Source organism: Lactuca serriola, chromosome 8 (genome assembly GCF_051521515.1).
Source record: "Lactuca serriola cultivar US96UC23 chromosome 8, Lser_US96UC23_V15, whole genome shotgun sequence".
Taxonomy (NCBI): domain Eukaryota; kingdom Viridiplantae; phylum Streptophyta; class Magnoliopsida; order Asterales; family Asteraceae; genus Lactuca; species Lactuca serriola.
In genome coordinates, this window is record NC_136415.1 from 170,353,688 (window position 1) to 170,375,114 (window position 21,427).

At 38.2% G+C, this 21,427-nt stretch overlaps 1 protein-coding gene across 1 annotated transcript; it reads left to right on the forward strand.

The window, feature by feature from the left end:
* Positions 1-5,932: 5,932 nt before the first annotated feature.
* On the forward strand, positions 5,933-9,192 carry LOC145065633 (galactan beta-1,4-galactosyltransferase GALS3-like). Its single transcript, XM_079012666.1, has 2 exons — positions 5,933-7,234; positions 8,649-9,192. The coding sequence occupies exons 1-2, from the start codon at positions 6,045-6,047 to the stop codon at positions 8,992-8,994; spliced, it is 1,536 nt and encodes a 511-aa protein (XP_078868792.1). The 5' UTR covers positions 5,933-6,044; the 3' UTR covers positions 8,995-9,192.
* The last annotated feature ends 12,235 nt before the right edge of the window (positions 9,193-21,427 follow it).

The window sequence follows — 21,427 nt, forward strand, 5'->3', positions numbered from 1 at the left end:
TTTGAGTATTGGATTAAACCCACGCTCATAAAATTACTTCACTGAATTTATCACGAGTAATTATGAGATGATAATATCGATAGTCATTGAACTAAGATATATGAGTTGTTGTTTACGAGTTGGTTGTGCATTGATAATGCGTAAATGCATCAGTAACTTGATGTTATAAAACGGATTGTTGTGTATGATTTGATAAGTAAATAGTACAAGCATATAAGTCAAAGTTTATTTTTTCCTTTTACCCTAAAAGGATAAAAGCGATATCTTGGGCCCCTCGATAATTTTGTGTTGACTTATATGTCGGGCCCAATCAGGACTGAATTGATGTGTTCAATTAAGTTGTTTGTCATACAAATAAAAAATCAAAAAACAAACTGTTGGACAATGAGAATGATTCTGTTTCATGTCTTTGTATACATGATATCTTGCAGAACGGAGGATTATATGATCCCTTATCTTAAGACTTGTAACTGAATAGGTCAGATTTCAACAGTGACTTTTGAAAGCTACGATTGCTGGTCAAATTTTGAAGTCATACTTGCAATTATAGTTATTAGACTTATCCAAGTAGGAGACTGTTGGATTAGGTGTCTAAGCCCATAACTATAATTTGTATATATTTGATTTTATAGTAGCATGGTCCTTTTAGGTTGCCTTCACCCTAGCAACTTGAAAAGATGACTTTTGGAGAAAGAGGTTGAATTTGTTATTTGGAATAATAAATTGATTTATTAATGTATTATGAAAATAATATATTAATTAGAAATCAAGTTATTTAATTAGTTTTTAATTAGAAATTAATTTGGAATTAATTTTAGGATTAAAGGATCTAATTAAAAGAACAGGGGCTGTTTTGCAAATCATTGATAGTTATGAAACTAGGCTACTAGACTCCTTAGAATGGAGGGGACGAAAACTATAGGGAAGCCCTATAGAATTCTTCTAAGGCTCATTATAAGGGTACATGGGTTGCTTAAGCCTTAAGCAGGAAATTAGGATTTCCTCCAGCAAACCCTAGCAGCCTACAACTATATAAAGACCCCATCACTCAGGGATTTCAGCCAATGCTTGCATCAATAGAACCCTAGCCAAAATCCTAAATGTATTCCTCCTCTCTCCTCTCATCCTTTTGCTAGTGGTGTTTGTGAACCATTAGAGGTGCAACATTTGAGTCACTAAGCTTTCAAGAGTCAAAGGATCTACAAGGAATGCTTGTTATTACTACATAACAAGCAAGGTAAACATCAAAACCCTTTTATTATGTGATTTTCAAATTATATATGCCAGATCTAGGGTTTTGCTTTGGTATTGTAACGCCCTATTTTGAATTGACTCCTAGTCTGAGGCTGTGACCCAAAGGCCGGTCGTCATAAGGATTATGGCTTTTGAAAGGGTTAGATTTAGACCATTTTGGGTGCGAGTGATGTATTAGAAGCGATCCGAATGTTCGATTTGTGTTTTGGAGCCTAGGGGTATTTCGGTAAAGTTTCAGTTTGTGCTTTTGTGGAAAATGAACTTTTGTTCGGAAGGTCTTAAGGAAGATATGAGTTGATAGAAGCGTAGGGCTTCTCGTTACCTTTTCGTGGATATAAGGATCGTCGAAAACGGATTTATAACGAAGAAGTTATAGCCTTCGGAAATTTAGTAGTTTCAGGCTTAGCCGAGTACACTGGGCGTACTCAAGGAGTACATTGGGCGTACTAGTAAAGAAGGTAGTACGATGGGCATACTTTTGGAGTATGTTGGGCGTACTGACCAGGAGGATCGTGAATGTTCCCTGGAGTACGATGGGCGTACTCCAGTCAGATCAGAACCCTATTTTAGGGTCTTGGACCCTATTTAAACTCCTTATCTCATAACCTAACCCTAACATCTTCAGCCTCCACCCCTCTAAACCCTAGAAATTGTCATATATCATCCATGATGGCATTTTAATCTTATGGAGTCCATTTTTGGGGTGTTTGAACCATTTTCAAGAAGATGAAGTTTGATGCAAAGATGGGAATCAAGAAGGAGCTTATGGATCTGGCTTTTAGGACTCATTCTCAGCTTGATGAAGGTATAAAGCTTTGAACTTGACCATTGAATGCTTAGATTTATTCTGTTGAGTTTTTGAATCTTTTGGTCCCAAGAATGGAGCTTTACGTTAAGTATAGCTCAGATCTGTGATTTGGACTTACTGGATCAAGTATTAAGCACTTAATGGATGTTGTGCATGATCCGTTTGTATGTTGGGCATACAATGTTGTACGCTGCGCGTACAACCCTTTTTCCAAGTACGCTAAGCGTACAGAAGAGGTACGATGGGTGTACGCTCTCAGGAGGTCTTGGGCTTTAGTGAACTTCAGACCTTTTGGGCCCTAATGGTTTTGGGCCTAGACTTACGGTATGTCGAATGTTGGATTGGACTAAATGGTTGGGCCTTATGGTAAGACCTTATAAAGTTTTGGGCCAAATTTAGGAAATTGGGCCATGTGTTGGGCTTTGATTTCCTAGTTAACTTTGGGCCTATGGACTGGGCCTTGGGCTTGCATAAAGCCAAGTTTGGGGTAATGTAGTAATTATCCAAAGTAGGTACTCATGGTTATGTAGTGGAACCCAATTATTAATTGGGTGTTATTTTGGTGTTGAAAGTTCAGGAATCTGTCATCCAGCAGCTGGGGTTGAGTATGCGGGACTTCAGCAGTGTGGGATTGAGTATGCGGGACTTCAACAATGTGAGGTGAGTTACCTTCTAGTAGCGGTGGGTCTAAGGCCATAATTTCGGCCCACCAGTAGGAGTTGTACGTTAGATGATTGTCTTTGTGATATTCATCTAGGTGTGATGCTACCTGAAATGTTTATGTGCTACTTTGGTATGCTTTATGCGGTAGTAGTAGTAAGAGGGGAATAGTCCCCAAGTTCGGTTGTTAGGGCCGAGAGGTAGGTTAGACACCCCGGTATGTCTGACAGGGGTAGGTTAAGCACCCAAGTATGCTTAGCGGGGTTAGGTCGGACACCCCAGTATGTCTGACAGGGGTAGGTTGAGCACCCCGGGCTCAGTGTGGTAGGTCGGGCACCCTAGTTTGCCTGGCATGGGGTAGGTCAGGCACCCCGGTATGCCTAATAATATGTGTGGTATGATGGGGGAACTCACTAAGCTTCGTGCTTACGGTTTTCAGTTTTGGTTTTAGGTACCTTGTTTTCAAAGGAAAGGAGGCGACTCGATCGCAGCGCATCACACTATGTTTTCCGCACGCGAGATCCTTGGGATTAAACTCTGATATGGTTTTATGATATTATATTTTGATTAATAACACTTTGGTTTTGACATGACATGATATTATGGATGTTTTATTATATTGTTGGTTTTGTAATAACTTAATTACAACGAAATTTTTGGCTTGTATTTTTGGGATGTTACAGGTATTCAATTTACATATTCAACTAGTGAAAAACTTAGATCCAAATAAATTAGGGTTGCATGATCACATAGGATGTAGTTATGCTCAAAACCCATCAGGATCTACCCTAGAGAATACACTTTCTTGCACCAAATCCTCATTCTTTAATAGGAACTTCAAACTCACTCAAGAACACTCACAAGGGTTAGGGTTTTCATTTTTGGGGAAATGGAGTCTGTGAAATAACGAACCCTAGGGGTTAGTGTCTATATATGAGTCCCAAGGCTCGAGATTAAGGTTTAGGATGATTGCCGCCACATGTCCGTGGCCAATAGATAATCGCATCGCGACACAATGATGTGACACGAGCCACAATAACCAAGTTGTTGCAATGCGATCCTCCCAGAACCCTTCTAAATGTAACTTAAGGGAGAACGACTTGATAAACAACATATTGGAAAACAGGTGTTACATGATTTCATGGATGTAATCCCTAATTCTATTCCATGGATTCTAATGAATTAAGCTCCATGAATTAATTAAGCACATACGAATGATTTTTTGATGGATTTATGGATTTAATAAGAGTGTAGATAATTCATTTTTTGTGATTTGATCATTAGGAATTAATAAGACCCTTGTTGGTATTATTAATGTTCATATAAGCATCCCTAAAGCTTGTGTGACCTCAAAAGGTCTTAATGATCAAGCCACGATAAGGAGAGGACTTGATTGAGTTTATATGATATCAATGACCCTTGTTTAGTCCATATGAGTCATTTGGTGAAGTTTGAAAACCATCCTAGGCCATTTATATAAAGTACAATGCCTAAATGAGAAAAACAACATAATTTTAATATATATATATAGATTCCAAATGCCCCGTGTGGAATCCCAAGGCAATTTCACATGCCCCCTTGTGAAATCTTTACTGAAGATTTTGCAACTTTTTGAGAAATGATGCATTCGACCTCCGATTGCTTTCAAATTTTAGATATAAGCTTATAGGATGGAAATAATCTATTGGAAGGTGTTTAATGTTTCAATAGCCCTCTATGGGTATTTTATTCATTTTATAATAATTTGTTATTAATGACAATAAGTAGTGTTTACGAAGTGTATGAAGCTTACGAAGAAAATAATGGTTTGGATTTCATCAAAGGTGCATAATATCGAATACATGTTACATATCAATAAAAAATTTGATGCTTCTATATTAAGATTGAGTTAAAGAGTTTTCACGATTACCTGTTATGTGTTGTGTGCTTATTTACTTGTACATTGCATGACGTGATATTTTTAAAAGAGTTTGATGAAGAGAAAAGAGTTAAAATGTTTTGAAAAGAGCTTTGGCATGAATACTTGCATTCATGTGAGATGAGAAATGAATTGTGTGTTCATGCAAAGTCCATGACAAAATATGACTTAAGACCACCAAAGATGTAGTGTGGTATTCTAGATGTAGTATGATATTCTAGATATTTCCAATTGTACTAGACACTAGCTACCTCTTGTACATGATTGGAGAATTGATAGCTCACTCATACCTATTAAGAGACTAAGACGAAAGATTAGAAGCTCTGATATATGGTGCTATGTGCTAAACACGTCAGACTGTAATGCTATGATTTTCACACAAAAAAAATCTTTATTTTTAGAACATCATTTAACGGAAATTAAAAAAGAAGAATTTAAAAAAACATTTTAAAAACAATCACCAACATTACATTTAAATACTAACACAGCCCAACCAAAAACCATTTAAGTATGATAATTCAAAACACTGTATCAACATAACTAAAATCATAACTACCCAATATGAAGTTCCCCAACTCACCAAGTCACACTCTTAAACATCCTTAATCAACGCAAGTCAATCACAACAAACAAAAAACAAGTTTCCGCAACCATTAACCCAATCATAAATACAATGTTAAAAAAAAACATACAAGGGATCAACCATTGACATTATGTTCATAAAAGATGGTTTCTACATCACACATTATATTCCTTTTGACATTGTGATCATAAAACATGGTTTCTACATCACACATTATATTCCTTTACACACAAACACATATCATCACTATAATGTATTGTATATATTCATCTTGGCTTAAATATCGCTTTTTTGTTCTCATTTTCAGTAATTACCTTATATTATTTTTCGCTGTATTCATCAGACTTATTAATCGCTAATGATAGATAAAGATGCATAAATCGAAAGCATATTATTTTTTCCTTTAAAAAAAATTCATTTTCTATTTCAAAATATTATTTATTAGTCTATTCATAATTAATGAAATACTCCTAGGGAGGCCTAGGTTGTATAACATGTAGGGTTTAGAATTGTAAATCTAAGTGTATTACTTTCGTTTATTTTAATATTCTAACAAATTATTTTATATATATAATCAATTTATAAATAGTACATCGATTGGCATAGAATATAGTTTTGGTATGAAAGTAGTAATAATTAAATTTAAAGTGACTTTAAAACATTACCAATTTTTATGGAGGAAAGCGAATAGACATATAATTATCAATCACTATACATTTTAATTTTTCCTTTGCTTTTCAAGAGGGGGAGGGTCTGTGTGTGTGTGTAACAACTTACAACCCCTCTGTTCTCTTCCTCCTCGCCGGAGTTTGAACACAACAATGGTGAAGGATAAAGATGCAATTGAAAACCCTAATCTTAAAGACAAGAAGATGTTCATCGGAGTTGTATGGAACTGTGCGCCGGAGCTCAAACTTGTGCTCTCAGCCCTCCTATTCTTCTGCTCCCTCGTCACCCTTTTCCAATTCTTCCCTTCACATCTATCCTTTTCTGTACAAGATCTCCGCAACTGCGCCTCCCTCCCACCACCGTCTTCCGCCCTCAAACTCGTCACCGCTTCCTCACCTCCACCGGTGGAAATCCAAATCCAACACCGACATGTTAAGCAGGAGGATGTTGTGCTTCAGAATGGTGTCGTTAAGAGAAATTTCAACACCTATGGAACCGCCGCCTACAATTTCATCCTCATGTCGGCTTACAGAGGCGGAGTCGACACCTTCGCCGTCATTGGCCTTTCCTCGAAACCCCTTCATGTTTTCTCTAAACCCACTTATCTCTGCCAGTGGCTTCCTCACAACGCCACCCAAAATCAAAACCAGAACATCACCGTTCCCGGCTCTAAGATCCTCCCTGACTGGGGTTACGGCCGTGTATACACCGTCGTCGTTGTCAACTGCACTTTTCCGTTCCCTGTAGGTGCGGATGGAGGCGGTGGACAGTTGCTAATCCACGCCTCCACTGGAGGCGGTGGCGACTCCAACTTCAACCTCACCGACACCATTGAAGCTTTGTCCGAAACCCCAGGAAGCTTAAACCCGTTGCAATTCACAGCTCCTCCGAAGTACGACTACTTATACTGTGGCTCCTCGCTCTACGGAAACCTAAGCCCTCAGAGGATTCGTGAATGGATAGCTTACCATGTGAAAATGTTCGGAGAGAAGTCACATTTCGTGATACACGACGCCGGCGGAGTACATCCGGAAGTTATGGAGGTTTTACGGCCGTGGGTCGAGAAGGGTTACGTGACTGTTCAGGACATACGGGAGCAAGAGAGATTCGATGGGTATTATCATAATCAGTTCTTAATCGTGAACGATTGCTTGCATCGATACAGATTCACAACGAAATGGATGTTTTTCTTCGATGTGGACGAATTCATCTTCGTTCCAAAGAAAAGCACCATTAACACAGTTATGGATTCGCTTTCGGACTACACCCAGTTCACCATTGAACAAAGAACAATGTCTAACAAGCTCTGTTACCTCGATGATCACGCTGGTAAAATCTACAGGTATTGTTTCTTAATTCAAAATTAGATACTGAATCTACTGATTCATTGACATCAAATTACAACCCTAGATCTGATTTTAATTGAATTTGCATAAACATTTAGCTGTAAAAATTTGTCGTCTTTTTCATAATCAAATCACACCAACAGTTCCATGCGCCCATGCCATTGATGATTGAACATGACAAATGAGTTGTTTCATTTGTTCTTGGATCCCATTGGTGGGTGAATGTGACCGTTTGGGATGGGTGGGTGTTGAAAGTGTCGAGCTTGTGGACCTGACTTTTTTTAATCATTTGGCCTTTTCTTTTGGGTTAAATGTAACGAATAGCAACATTTTTATTTATTGATTTGTTAATTTAGGATCTTATCTTCATTTTCTTACTATTATGGCAAATATTTCGAATAATGTTTGCAATTATAACAATTTTACGTAAATACAAAGCGAAATTTTGTAATTATAACAATGTTTGGTGTTAAACTCCATTTTTGGTGCAAAGTTACTCCATCCACAAAATACCATTTCTTATTCCAAATATGGTGTTGTGAATAGTTGTCATACTAGATGTGGGGTGTGATACTATTTATTAACAATAAATTTGCTGTAAAAGTTACATGTGTGCAAATTTATCTAGTTAATTTACGATTATAGTCATAACTCATAATTTAAATGTAATAATTGTTTCCAAATTATTTAAAGAAATTGAATATCTTTTTATTACTTTATAACATGATAACATATTTAATAATTTTATTGTGTACTCATAATCTGTTTTGTTTTTACTATCACAATTATTTTGAAATGATTATATACGAATAATTTATTTGGTTATATTTGTTAATAATATAGTTTATAAAGTAAATGTAATAAAAAGATTTAGGGCAAATTTGTAAAAACTAATAAAAATAAGGGGTATTTTTGAAAATATAAGTCAGAAACCATTTTGGATATAGAAAATGATAGTGGGTGGAGATGGTCTAAGAAAAAAATATAAAGTGCACTGTTATAATTGGATAAAATTAAAATTACAATGTTATTTTTGAGCAAAATTTTCAAAGTGTAATGCTTTAATAAAAGAAAAATAGAAAGTACAATAGGACAATAGAAAGAGATAAGTAAAAGTACTTTCCTGTAGTGTTCGTTACTTACTCTTTTGTCTTTTTTATTAAAACATTATATTTTAATTAATCTTCCCATTTGTTTACTATTGTATGTTACATTGTTACATTCATTTCTTCATAAGTATATTATAATAACTCTATCCAATAGTAGCAATACCATTGGAATACAAATACGAAATACGAAATAGTTGAAGTAACAATACTATAATTTAATAAAAAGGATTAGAAGTGAAATTACAATTAGATGTTGTAAAGCATAAATTAATAAATGTATGTTGCTATTTCTTGTTGTCAGGAAATGGGGGATTGAGAAATTGGTGTATCGTGACACGGTGAAAGGGATAAGAAGAGACCGAAAATACGCAGTGCAACCACGAAATGTGTTTGCAACGGGTGTACACATGTCTGAAAACACCATAGGGAAGACAACACATAAAACGGAGGGGAAAATAATGTATTATCATTACCATGGGACAATATCCGAGAGAAGAGAGCCATGTAGACAATTGGTCAACAAAACCGAGATGAAAGTCGGAGGAACGCCGTACATTGTGGACAAGACGATGCGTGAAGCTGCATTGGCGGTTAAGCGGTTTGAGCTACGGATGATTGGGTCGGTCCTGATAAGAACGCGTCAATAACAGTGACAATGATAGTGACAGTGAAGACTGTATCGTGTCTAGTTGTTTGGTTTAATGTATAGATGGATCTCAAGTGCATTTGTTTTTGGTATTTAACAAGTTATAAGTGAAATTTGTTTGTAAACTATTTGTCCTCCCACTTCATTTGTTTATTTTAATTAGGGTTATATATGAAATATGTATTTTTTTTCTTGTTTATTGTAGAGTTTTATTTTTTGTTTTTATTATTGATGTATCTTATTTTAAAGTTTTTTTACTTAATTAGGTAGATCTTTAAAGTATGCGATGGCCTACTAAAATAAAAGTATGATGAAGTATTATTTTTGAAGTGTAATAATGTTCCGAGAAGAGAAGCTAGGGCTGTAATATCTAATAAAAGAATATAACAATAAAATGTTACAGCAATCAAATAAAAAAAAGTAGATTGTTATTTTTACTTTTAACCTTAAGTCAACTATTGAATATTATGACCACAAGAGTTGTACCCTACCGGCCCACCACTTTCAATTGGATAAAACCAATGATTCTTTTTGGTGAAAAAGATGCAATGACTTCGACATAATCATGATTTACCAACGGTTTACGTGTTCGTTTTTGGATTATTTGTTAAAATGATCACATTCACCCCTTTAAATTACACAACCAATTTAAACCCAAGCTAATTTAGTTAATATCACAAAATAACCACCTGCAAGAAAAAACAAAAACTCATGAACTTGTAGAGTCATTTTTCTGACATCATACATTATCATTTTATTTGGGACCGCCTTTTATTGCATGACAACTAGGATTGTAAACGACACGAACAATGACTTGTTCATGTTCGTTCGTTTAAGTTAGCCGAACACGAACGGATAAACGAATGAGTTTATTGTTCATGTTCATCTGTTTAACAAATTATCTTGTTCATGTTCGTTTGTTTATGTTCGTGAACATGCTAAGCGAACATAAACAAACGAATATAAATAAACACAATTGAACATATATGAACATAAAAGAACATATAATATAGTAATGCAATAAAAAACAATTGAACATAAATAAAATTAAACGAACGAACATAAAAGAACGATCAAGAACATAAATAAACGAACAAGACCATTATTTATGTTAGTTAAAAACGAAATAAACGAACTTCCCGCCGAATAGTTCACAAACGGTTCGTCAAACATTCGGTTCGTCTACAATCCTAATAACAACCCCTCTATTTAGCTCAACCACGATAGATAAATCTCTATCTTGTGAACTACTTTGCTTGTCATTCGAAATCATTTGTTTCATCTTTTTCCTTGGAGTTTAAGGCTTCGTAGACTTCATTCATTGCTACAATATCACAACTATAAAGAACAATGATGTGGAGATTTGAATGACTTCAAATAAAAATGATCAATCCAAGATCTTCATCATCATACTTGATTTCCAAGGAAGTCAAACGAGACACAAGTTCTATAAATTCAAATATGCGGGTAAGCAAATTTCCACCATCATGAAGGATATGTAAGAACAATTTTTTTTTCTTCAAATGTATCTTACTTGTGAGATTCTTATTCATACAAATAGATTTATGCTTTGATCAAAGAGCAACTACATACTTTTCTTTTAGCGCTATTTGATGAATGTTATTGTGTAGGTGAAGTCGGATTTGAACAAGAGCTTTATGGTCCTTTCTTTTATATATATTTTTTTTTCAGACTGTGTAGATTGTTCTTTACATCCAAAAGAATATTATGTACCATCATGTTTATAGTACGAAATATATCTGGAGTGTGGGAAGTCATATATGAAAATTAGTTATTGGTAATCTAATATATGATTGAAATAGTTAGGAGAAATTGATTTTTGAAAACCCTTAGTAGGGTTGTAGCACCTGGTTCTTGGTACATATTCTTTTGTTAAATAATTTGCATTTTGGCCTTGGACTCGGCGAGTTGAAGGTCCAACTTACCGAGTAGAATCCAGAAGGGACACAAGACTTAAGCGATGGACTCGGCGAGTCGGGTCCCGGACTTGGCGAGTAGACCTTGTTTGGACAAAAACCCTAATCCGAGGGTTTGCACCCTATTTAAACACCTTAACTCGGCCTCCTTAGTCCCGTTTGCTCCCAGAAGACCCCCATAGCAAACCCTAGCCGTTATTGAAGCAATCTAAGGCATTTGGAGTGACTTTGGTTCTTTTGTGATCCAAGGAGGGAAGGAAAAACTTGAAGGAACAAGATAAGGCTAAAGGGATCTGAGTTTGTGCACCATTTTCAGCTCATTGAAGGTAAAAAGCCTGTACCTTGCTCTTCCATTTGCTAGATCCCATTTTGTGAAGTTTTAGGGCTTTTCTAAGCCATTTTGGTCACCAACCATGATTGCAATTGGTTTGGAGTTGATGTTTCGGATCTATGCCCTTAGAGGGGTTACAAGGCAGAAAGGAGTGGCTCTTGCACTCAAGAAGGCTCCATGCTTTGAGAGGGATTATTTAAGGACCTTTTAAGCTCAAAGTCCCATGCAAGCACGTAAAGGTTGTAACTTTATGTGCTAGATCGATTATAGAAGCATAGATCTATCTTTTGATCAAAGGTTGTACGTCAGAAATCGAAGATCCAATGAGTGGTTGTGACCAACTCGACGAGTCCGTTCTTGGACTCGGCGAGTCCAAGGTTCTGTCCCATATCAGTTGAGGGTCATAAGGACCAAGTTGAGTGTGGAAAGGTTTTAAGGGGGTCCCAGGGAGTGACCCAACGTTCTGGACTAAGCAATTGTTCTGGAAATTCATGGGACTCCGCGAGTGCATGAACAGACTCGGTGAGTCCAAGGCAATCTTCTTAAGGATGAAGATGAACTCGACGAGTTGTTCATACAACTCGGCGAGTCAGATGAGGATTCAGTCGATGTTCATTTAGAAGGAAAACTCGTCGAGTCATCGCCTAAATCGACGAGTAGAGACGAGTATGAGGTCTAATGGAAGGATAGGGACTCGGCGAGTTGGCAGGCCAACTCGGCGAGTCAGGTCAACTAGAAGTTGACTTTGACTTTGACTTGGTCAGGGGTAAAATGGTCATTTTACCCTAAGGACAGTTAGTAGTGTATGACTAAGTGTTTTGTGGGAATTTTAGCCGGAGGATTTCCAGAGCAGCAGCGACAGCAGTCAGAGGATTCCTGCACAGTTCAGCAGCTACTACGAGGTGAGTTACCTTCCAGTAGCGGTGGGTCTACGACCACAATGCCGGCCCGCCAGTAGGGATCGTATGTTAGATGTTTGTCTTTGTGATATTCATCTGTGTTGCTACTACCTGATATGTAATATGCTAGCGTGATATGATATGTGATAGCGATAGAGTTCGGTTGTTAGGACCGAAGGGTAGGTTAGGCGCCCCAGATATGCCTAATAGTATGTTATGATATGTTTAGCTGCTAGCATGATATGTTACATGAGATAGAGGTAGTAAGAGGGGGAAAAGTCCCCGAGATTCGGTTGTTAGGACCAAAGGGTAGGTCGGACACCCCAGATATGTCTGACAATAGATTATGCTATGATATATGTGATAGTAGTAGTAGAGGGTGAAATAGTCCCCCGAGGTTCGGTTGTTAGGACCGAAGGGTAGTCAGCACCCCAAAATGGCTCGACATGGGTAGGTCAGCGCCCTAGAATGGCTTGACACGGGTAGGACGGCACCCCAGAATGGCCGTACGGGTAGGTCGGCACCCCAGAAATGTTTGGCAGTATGTATGTGATGTGATTGTATGTTACGTGGTACGATGGGGGGACTCACTAAGCTTCGTGCTTACGGTTTTCAGTTTTGGTTTCAGGTACCTCTTCGTCGAAGGGGAAGGAACTGGCGCGGTAGCGGCACATCATACACACGCAGTGTTTTCCGCATTTATGAGATTGTTCTGTAATTTATACTCTGACCTTTTGATTGATTTCATGTTTTGGTTTTCAAACACTACATATGTTTATGAAATGAATTGATCAGAAAATGTTTAATTACAAATGTTCTTACAAAGTATTGATTTAAAAATAAATTTTTTGGACGTGAAAAATGGGTCGTTACAAGTTGGTATCAGAGCCCTGGTTTGAGGGATTCGGACACACCTTCGGGGGCGTCTGGACTCAAACCGAGGGATTAAAAGATTTTATAAGAAAGTGGTTTTCTAAAGAATAAAACAGAAGAGTTTTTGAGAAAGAACAAGTGTGTGATGTGCGCGACCGGCCGAGCTCAAGTAAGTATTCCCCAAAGTACCCATACAATGTTATATTATGTTTATCAGATTCAGTAGAACAACATGCTAGAATAGGACTAAGGATCTAGGAATGATGCCTTATGTGTCTGCTTTACGTGCTTCAGCTTATGAGAATTACATGCTAGTATTGAGTAGACAGTAGTAGGATAGCCTATTTAGGTTATGCCTGGTAGTATGAGCTTAGCATTATATGCTAGTTCAGCTTCTCATTATGAGGACATATTTGCCTGAGTAGTTTTCCTACGTTCGAATGTTGCTTGCTTTGTGCTTTGTGGGACTCTGAGTGATGGGAGTTAGTCATTAGGTGAATACGTCACATTACATGTGATCAGGGTTGAATAATCTCAGAGTGTTGGATTTGGCCCTATTGTGCAACTCTCGTTGAGTCTAACCGTTGTAGGGACGAGTATGTTACTCGAAGGATTATCTGAGCCTCATCACATGTGATGGTATTCAGGTAATGGCTAACTGGCATTACAAGGAGGCCTTAAGCGGTTGACGACCGGTTTGGGTGGAGTCAGAGATTTTCCCTAGGGAAAGCCTAGAATGGGAATAGCAGAGGATCAGTAGTGGTGAAAGGGATCTGGTGGAGTCAAAGCTATTCTTGAGAAAGGTACGGATAGATGTGGAAGGTAGTATGGGCCCGTACTAATGAAAGTAGAGGATCCGTACCCTAATTAAGGAGGGTTGAGGCAAGACCAGGGAACTTGTAATAGACGTGATCCCTTTAGTGGTATCAGTATCACTAATGGTTTCCTGTATGTATTGCAGAATGGTGGTACTACGTCCGAGGCCAGCGGTTGGCAGTTCAGGAGAGGGATCAGTTTCGGGATCAGGTTCCGAGCCAGTAGATGAGAGACTACGCGAGTTCATCGCGTTAGAGATCACCAGAGGCATCCTTGAGTCGACCCCCATCATTTTCGGGTCGATCAAGGAAGGGATAGTTGAGCTGATGAAGGACTGCCTCAGGGCGTTCAGGAGTGACATGGCATATGGCCAGTCAGGATCTCGCACACTGTCCTTTAAGGACTTCAGGGGCAGTAGTGCGCCGGATTTCCATGGGGCGAAGGACCCCATTGCTGCCAGATGATGGATTGCGGACATTGAGTCCGCACAGCTGACCAGCTTCTGCCCCGAGGGGTCGAAGGTGGGATATGCACCAGGGTGTTTGAGAGACAGAGTTGGAGACTGGTGGGAGTCTGTTGGTGACTCATTGGGAGCCTCGGATATTGAGGCTATGACATGGTCGAATTTTGTGACCCGATTCCAAGCTGAGTTTGCGCCAGCGGTAGAGCTTCAGCAGCTGGCCAAAGAGTTTTTGGACATGAGACAGACTACGGAGACTATGGCGGAGATCACCGCCAAGTTCCAGGAGAGGACATTGCTGGTGCCCCAGTATGCAGGAGATGAGGATATGAGGAGGACCTGCTATCATGACATGCTGCGAGCCAACATTCGGGAGCATGTTAGTTTTTCAGCTTGCCCTACCCTGGAGTCCATGATTGCTAGGGCAAGGGAGAGGGAGATCGATCTGGAGCATGTCCGGAAGAGGAAAGTAGAGGAGGGGAAGTTGATTGGGGCTTCGGAGAAGAAGCCCAAGGGATCAGATGGTAGGCCGAAAGGCCAGTCAGGACCGAGCCGATGTAGGAAATGCGGCAGGCCACATGAGGGGGCATGTAGACTGGGATCGTCGGGCTGCTACAAGTGTGGCAAGACGGGGCATTTCAGCAGGGATTGTACTACCCCTGCACCGGTTATTCAGACGTCTGAGTTGATGTGTTTCCACTACAGCCAGAGGGGCCACAAGAAGGCCAATTGCCCCCAGTTGACAGCAACATCAATGCCACTGAAGGCGCCAGCTCCAGCGACCCTGCAGATCACTGATGGCCGGCAGGGCAAGGCGGAGGCTCCAGTGGTGAGGAGCCGGTCATTCCAGTTGACTACCGAGGAGGCACGCGCTGCACCCGATGTGGTGACGGGTATGACTTCTTATTTATGCTGTTATGATATGCTGCTGTGATTTTGATATGTTATGTATGTGCTCTGTTTAGGATCGTTCCATGTGAACGGTATCCCAATTCAGGTACTATTTGATTCGGGTGCTACCCGATCATTTGTCTCTCTTGCGCTTAGCAAGAAGTTTCCTGAGTCTTCAGGCATGCTGGATTTCCCTTTAGAGGTAGAGATTGCTGATGACCGATCGGTGCGAGCATTGACGGTATTCTGAGACTATGTATTGAGATTATTCGAGGAGCGTTATCTGGTGGACCTGGTTCCTATTCCGTTGAGAGGGAACAAGGTGATTATAGGCATGGATTGGTTGAGCCCCAATGGGGCAGCGATAGATTACGCATAGTAGCTGGTTCGGATCATGACCCCAAGTGGGGGAGAGTTGGTAGTTTAGGGCGAGAGGCCACAACAAGGACCAGCCTTATGTTCAGCAGTGAGAGCTAGGTGTTACCTTCAGCAGGGTTGCGAAAGATATGTCGCTTATGTTATGGATACCCGGGAGGCGGGGAAGGCGACAGTGGGCGATGTGCCAGTGGTGAGAGAGTTTATGGATACATTCCCATAGGAGTTGCCAAGGATACCTCCGGAGAGGCAGGTGGAGTTCAGGATCGACCTAGTCCCTTATGCGGCTTCGATAGCCAAGGCACCGTATCGGTTGGCTCCTCCTGAGATGCAGGAGTTGTCTACACAGCTGCAGGAGCTGTTAGACAAGGGATTCATTAGATCGAGTAGTTCACCATGGGGAGCCCCGATTCTGTTTGTGAGGAAGAAGGACGGGTCGCACCGGATGTGTATAGACTATCAGGAGCTGAATAAGGTAACGGTGAAGAACCGTTACCCACTCTCGAGGATCAATGTGATGGGTTTTAGCCAAAAAAACATCCTATATGCTCATGCAAACCCTAAAGCTTGGATCTAGGTTTCTCTATTGTACATGCTTTTAATCTAAGACTTAAAACCCTAGATCTAATCAATATAACATATGAATTAGGTTTTAGATCATACCTTGATTGTTATATAGCAATAACAATCTCAATCCCTTCTTGTATTGACTTTAGAAAGCTTACAGTCACAAATGTCACTCCTCTAATGGCTCACAAACACCAAGAGCAAGAGGATGAAGAGGAGAAGAGAAGGAGGCTGCCCAAAACGTGTGTAAACCCTAGAGAACAAGTTCACCACGTTTTTGGGGCATAAGGGTTCCTTAAATAGTGAGGCTATTAGGGTTATCTAACAAGGAAACCCTAATTTGGATGCTTAGGCCCTAAGCAACCCATGAACCCCTTTCTTAAAGGCCTTTGGACGATTTCTAATGTGTTTCCCCATAGAATTCGTCCACTCCTTTATTATGGAGTCTATTAGCCCAATATTCAACTATCATACAATTGACAGTTCTAGTCCCTTAAGTTTAATTAATGTCTTTTAGCCACAAACTTAATTCTTATTAATTCTTGACTAATATTAATTAAACAATATGATTTCTCCCTTAATATATTATTCTCATAATATATTAATAAATCATATTTAATCCTTTCTCTCCATAATTCATCCTATCAAGTTGCTTTGGTGAAGGCAACCCAAAAGGACCATGCACCATCGGGTCAAGTACATACCAAAATAGTTATGGACTTAGACACTAATCCAACAATCTACCACTTGGATAAGTCTAATAACTATTCTGCATATGACTTCAGATCCTGATATGCAATCGTAGCTTTCTAATGCCGCTGTCAACTCTGATCTTATCAGATACGCGTGTCCTTCAGATAAGGAATCATATATTCCTCCATTCTAGATATCGTATAGACTGAGACATGGATCTAACTCATTCTCTCTGTCTATGTGCTGTTTCCCTAATTCAGATTTATGACGACTGACAACAGACTACAATTGAACACATCAATTTAGTCCCGGCTTGGCCAAGCGCTTAGGTGCCATCACTAAATCATCGAGGGGCCCACAGATATCGCTTTTATCCTACTTTGGATAAAAGGAACGGATAAACTTTGACTCAATGCTCGCTTGCACTCACTCATCAAATCACACACAACAATATGTTTTATAACACCAAGTTACTGGTGCGTTTACATATTATCAATGTGCAACCGACTCGCAAGATACAACTCACACATCTCGGTTTCAAGAATATAAGATGTTATCGTCTCACCAATCACTCGTGATAACAATCCATGAAGTGATCCAAGTGAGCGTGGGTTTAATCCAATGCTCAAATCATATTCATAAGCAATCATGAACGTTGCAACAAACATTTGCTTATGTCTAATGCTATTTAGACAATCCACACACCAATTCACGACAGTCTTCATTCATATCTACTTCCAACATATGAACGACTGTGGCCCGTTTGAATAATTTGACTGTTCTTAAACCAATTAAATTATTCAGGAAGTCAAAACATGCAAATTGAAACACAAGAATAATACTAATCCCATATGGCCCCAAACCTTTGAGTATAAATAAAACACCTTTTTATTTATCACCATATCGATTACTCATTATTTGTTGTTTCGGGTAATCAACTTCTTACTTGAATTATTACTACACTTGTCCCATGCTCTTAGCATGCACACAATGTTTACCTATGATTCTTACTTTGTGAAATAGATCAAATGAACACATTTCCAATCATACTCATTTCACAACTCCCAATCCTTTTCATAAGTATAAGAATATCAAATTCTTGCCACTTATAGAAAATGCTAGATCCTAACATTTTATGTAATGATCCATTCGTAATATCACTGCACTAAAGTCACAAGGACTATTGCCAATGAAATTACAAAGTCCTCTATTGAAGATTGTTACAAGACAATTCCATAGATGTGATGTCTCTTACTCAAGGTACATTCCTTTGAAGATCCTTTTGCATAAAAGTTTCTAATCTAGACATAGATTCTTAATATCTGACTCCCAATATGGAAACCTTTCCATACTTACCATATGACAAGTCATTCTTAATAGAATCTTATCTATTCATAATAATTTCGATATGATCCATCCAATATCATACTTCCAACTACTCACAAGCGACCAATCCTTAGCAAGCTTTGGATCGTTCTTTGATAGTTGTTTAATTATCTTAGTCAAAACCGATTCTTGTCCTTTTTCCCTCTAAATGCGCTAGACATTTGGAAAATTTTAGAATGGTCAAATATTATAGCATTTGCAATCGATCCTATACCCGAAGCGTATTGGACACGATGCATAATGTCTTACATGAAGATTTAATACTTTATCAATCTTCTGCCATAATATTTTATGTGCTACGTTCTCACAATTCGACTTATGAAGAGGAATTCTGTAATCATAATCGAAATTTAAGAATACACTATGTATCCTTGACTAAGTTTATTAACATTCCACAACCTAAGCCTTTAGATTTGAAATGAAGCATAATATTCTCTCCCTTAATTATAGCAAAACAATTTTACAACCCTTACGACTTTGCAAGGTATAACTCTTGTTTTTCTATAATTAATGTTGCTAACTTGCAATACTTGCCTTAATAATCATGCAATCATAACATTTATGCTCCCACTATCACGATGATTATTACAAACATAACACTTATGCTCCTACTAGCTTTGACATGTATTCAGAAAACAGCTTAACTTACAGAAAAACAATGCCTATTGAATTTCTTTAAGTTCATATTTCTAATACCTAATGCTTTGATAATCTTTTGTCAAGGCTTCTTAAACTTATACACCTTTGCCTTAGATAGTTTATATGTGTGTCTTAAACAATTTAGACTAATTTCCAAATCTCACAATTCGAATCATGGAAAGGGATACCGTAACCATAATCGAATTCGAGAATACAATTTTCACAATCACCATCTTTTTAAAATCTTCCTTAGTGAAAGCATTTCCTCACAGTCATTTTCATGAGGAGGGAATCTTATGACACTTAGATTTTAATGGTGTATGTGTTCCTATCCATGTGAATTTGTTTAAACCCAAGTTTATGACAAATTCAAACTCATATGGACCGAACCTTCTCAATCTTGATTTCTTGCCTTATGGTAACACGACTGCCCACCATGTCTTCCAAGTAGTTAAGCAGCTCACCCTTTCCTATCAATGTACTTTCAATTGATCAAGGTCCTTGCCTTTTATGCATTCAAATGAGAACTCATAGGCTCACATGCATAATTAACTCAGTTGGAACGGCACAAAAACAAGATGATGTCAACACGATAGGTTGTAAACCTCAACTCGTGTGCTAGTGATGATCGATAAGGTTTATTTTGATTTATTCTTGAAACCTTTCAAGACCATTAAGACTCCCACTGACTCCTTGACATATAAGATTCTCTTATTAATAAGCATTTCTTGACAAACAAATATTCAAGAGTTAGTGTAGCTTTTATCAAGACAAAACACTTCATAAATTGGTCCTAGTTGGTCTTTGTCTTATCCAAGACATCACAACTTTCCAATTTCAAATGTGCAAGAATAAGAAAACCTTTTTCCAAATTCTACATTTGATGAATGTTATAAACCTTCTTAAGACATGTCACTCAATGTCACAATCTTAACTTTAAGACTTGTTTAGGAACGAATTATGATTGGCTTCTTGATTTAACCATTTCTTCAATTCTCGATTCCTCTTCTTAGACATACAATTTCACTAAGACTCACTTAGAGGATCAATTGAGATATGGTTCTTAATCATTAAGACCTATCATAATAAAAGGTACTCTCCCTTCTTCTTAGAATAGAGAAATTTTTATCTTTCTGCCTACTTGATTCTTCTTATTTGTTCTGATATTGATTTAAACTCTTTTCAATCAACTAAGAATCACACTTAATCTCATAAGTGTAATCATATTTATTTAACCTTAGTAAATCATGACGAATATCTTTATTACTCTTGTGGTGGACTTGATCAACACACAACCTTGTGTACTCGATCTCCTAGTCCTTCACTTGACACTTTGTCAATGAATTAGTCTGATTTTCCCAAATGTGAAAGTTTTTTATTCATCGTGCAACCAAGTTGCATGATTCCAAGTTTCTGTCCAATTGAAACTTGGGCGATGAGAAACTCTCCCTATTTGGTAAATTCTCGACATTTCCCCAATTAAAATAATTAAGAATCACATCCATTCATTGTAGAAATATGCAAACATCAATATTTTCATAAAGATTTCATTGCAAGGAAATAAATAATAAAAAAAATGAGTCAAATCAAAATTTATTTTATTCATAAAAGCAGCGGAAAACATTTTGTCCTTACAATGCAAAATCAATTGAAAAACTATGTAATAAATATTCCTAACAATTCTATCATAAATTTCTAAGCTCAAAATCAAATCTTCAAGTCCATGCGATCGAGATCCATTTCTTTGTGATTAGACTCATCTTGCTTTTTCCATCAAGCCTCCTCTCTTTTCACTGATCCTGTAAAACATTCAAATGCAATCTTATCACATTATGTATTAAGAATCAATGAATAGGAACTTAATGGAGTTAGATAGTGGATTTTACCTGAAGCACAACCATACTCTTTGGCTCTCCCATCTTCTGGACTCTTCAGGCTTTTAGGGCAGACTTGTATCCAACGCCCTTTCTTTTGGCAGCAAACGCAGGTCGGTTCTCCTAGAACGTCCTCGGAAGCATGGTTGGTTGACTTTCCCAACAAATATGCTCCATTGCTTTGCCATATCATTTCTGATTCAGCAGCAATAAGCATGTAAGTTAGGTCAATGAGGTTTGCATGATGATCCATCATATAATACTTTCTTTTGAACTCATTATATGATTCAGGGAGTGACTGTAGAACCCAGTTCACAGCCAACTTATCTGGGAATGACGCACCCAACATTATCAACCTATCGATGTGTGATTTCATTCCTAGAATGTGGGCACACACATGTTTACCATCTTCATGTTTCATTTCCAATAGGGCTTTAGTGACATTGAACCTTTCAATTCTTCGATCTTGTGGGTTAGGGAGAACAACGGGAGGAGGAGGAGGAAGCGAAGCATGATTTCTTGTTCCTCGATCGAATCTTGGAATATCATCTTCATGTGGAAAGCTTGTTCCATGGGATTTGGGAAGACCATAATTGTCGTACTTTGACATCTACAAAACGGGAGAAAACAAATTCAAGTTAGTTGATTGATTGAGTCCTTAGTAAATCACCCAAATGATATACTAAGGCTAGG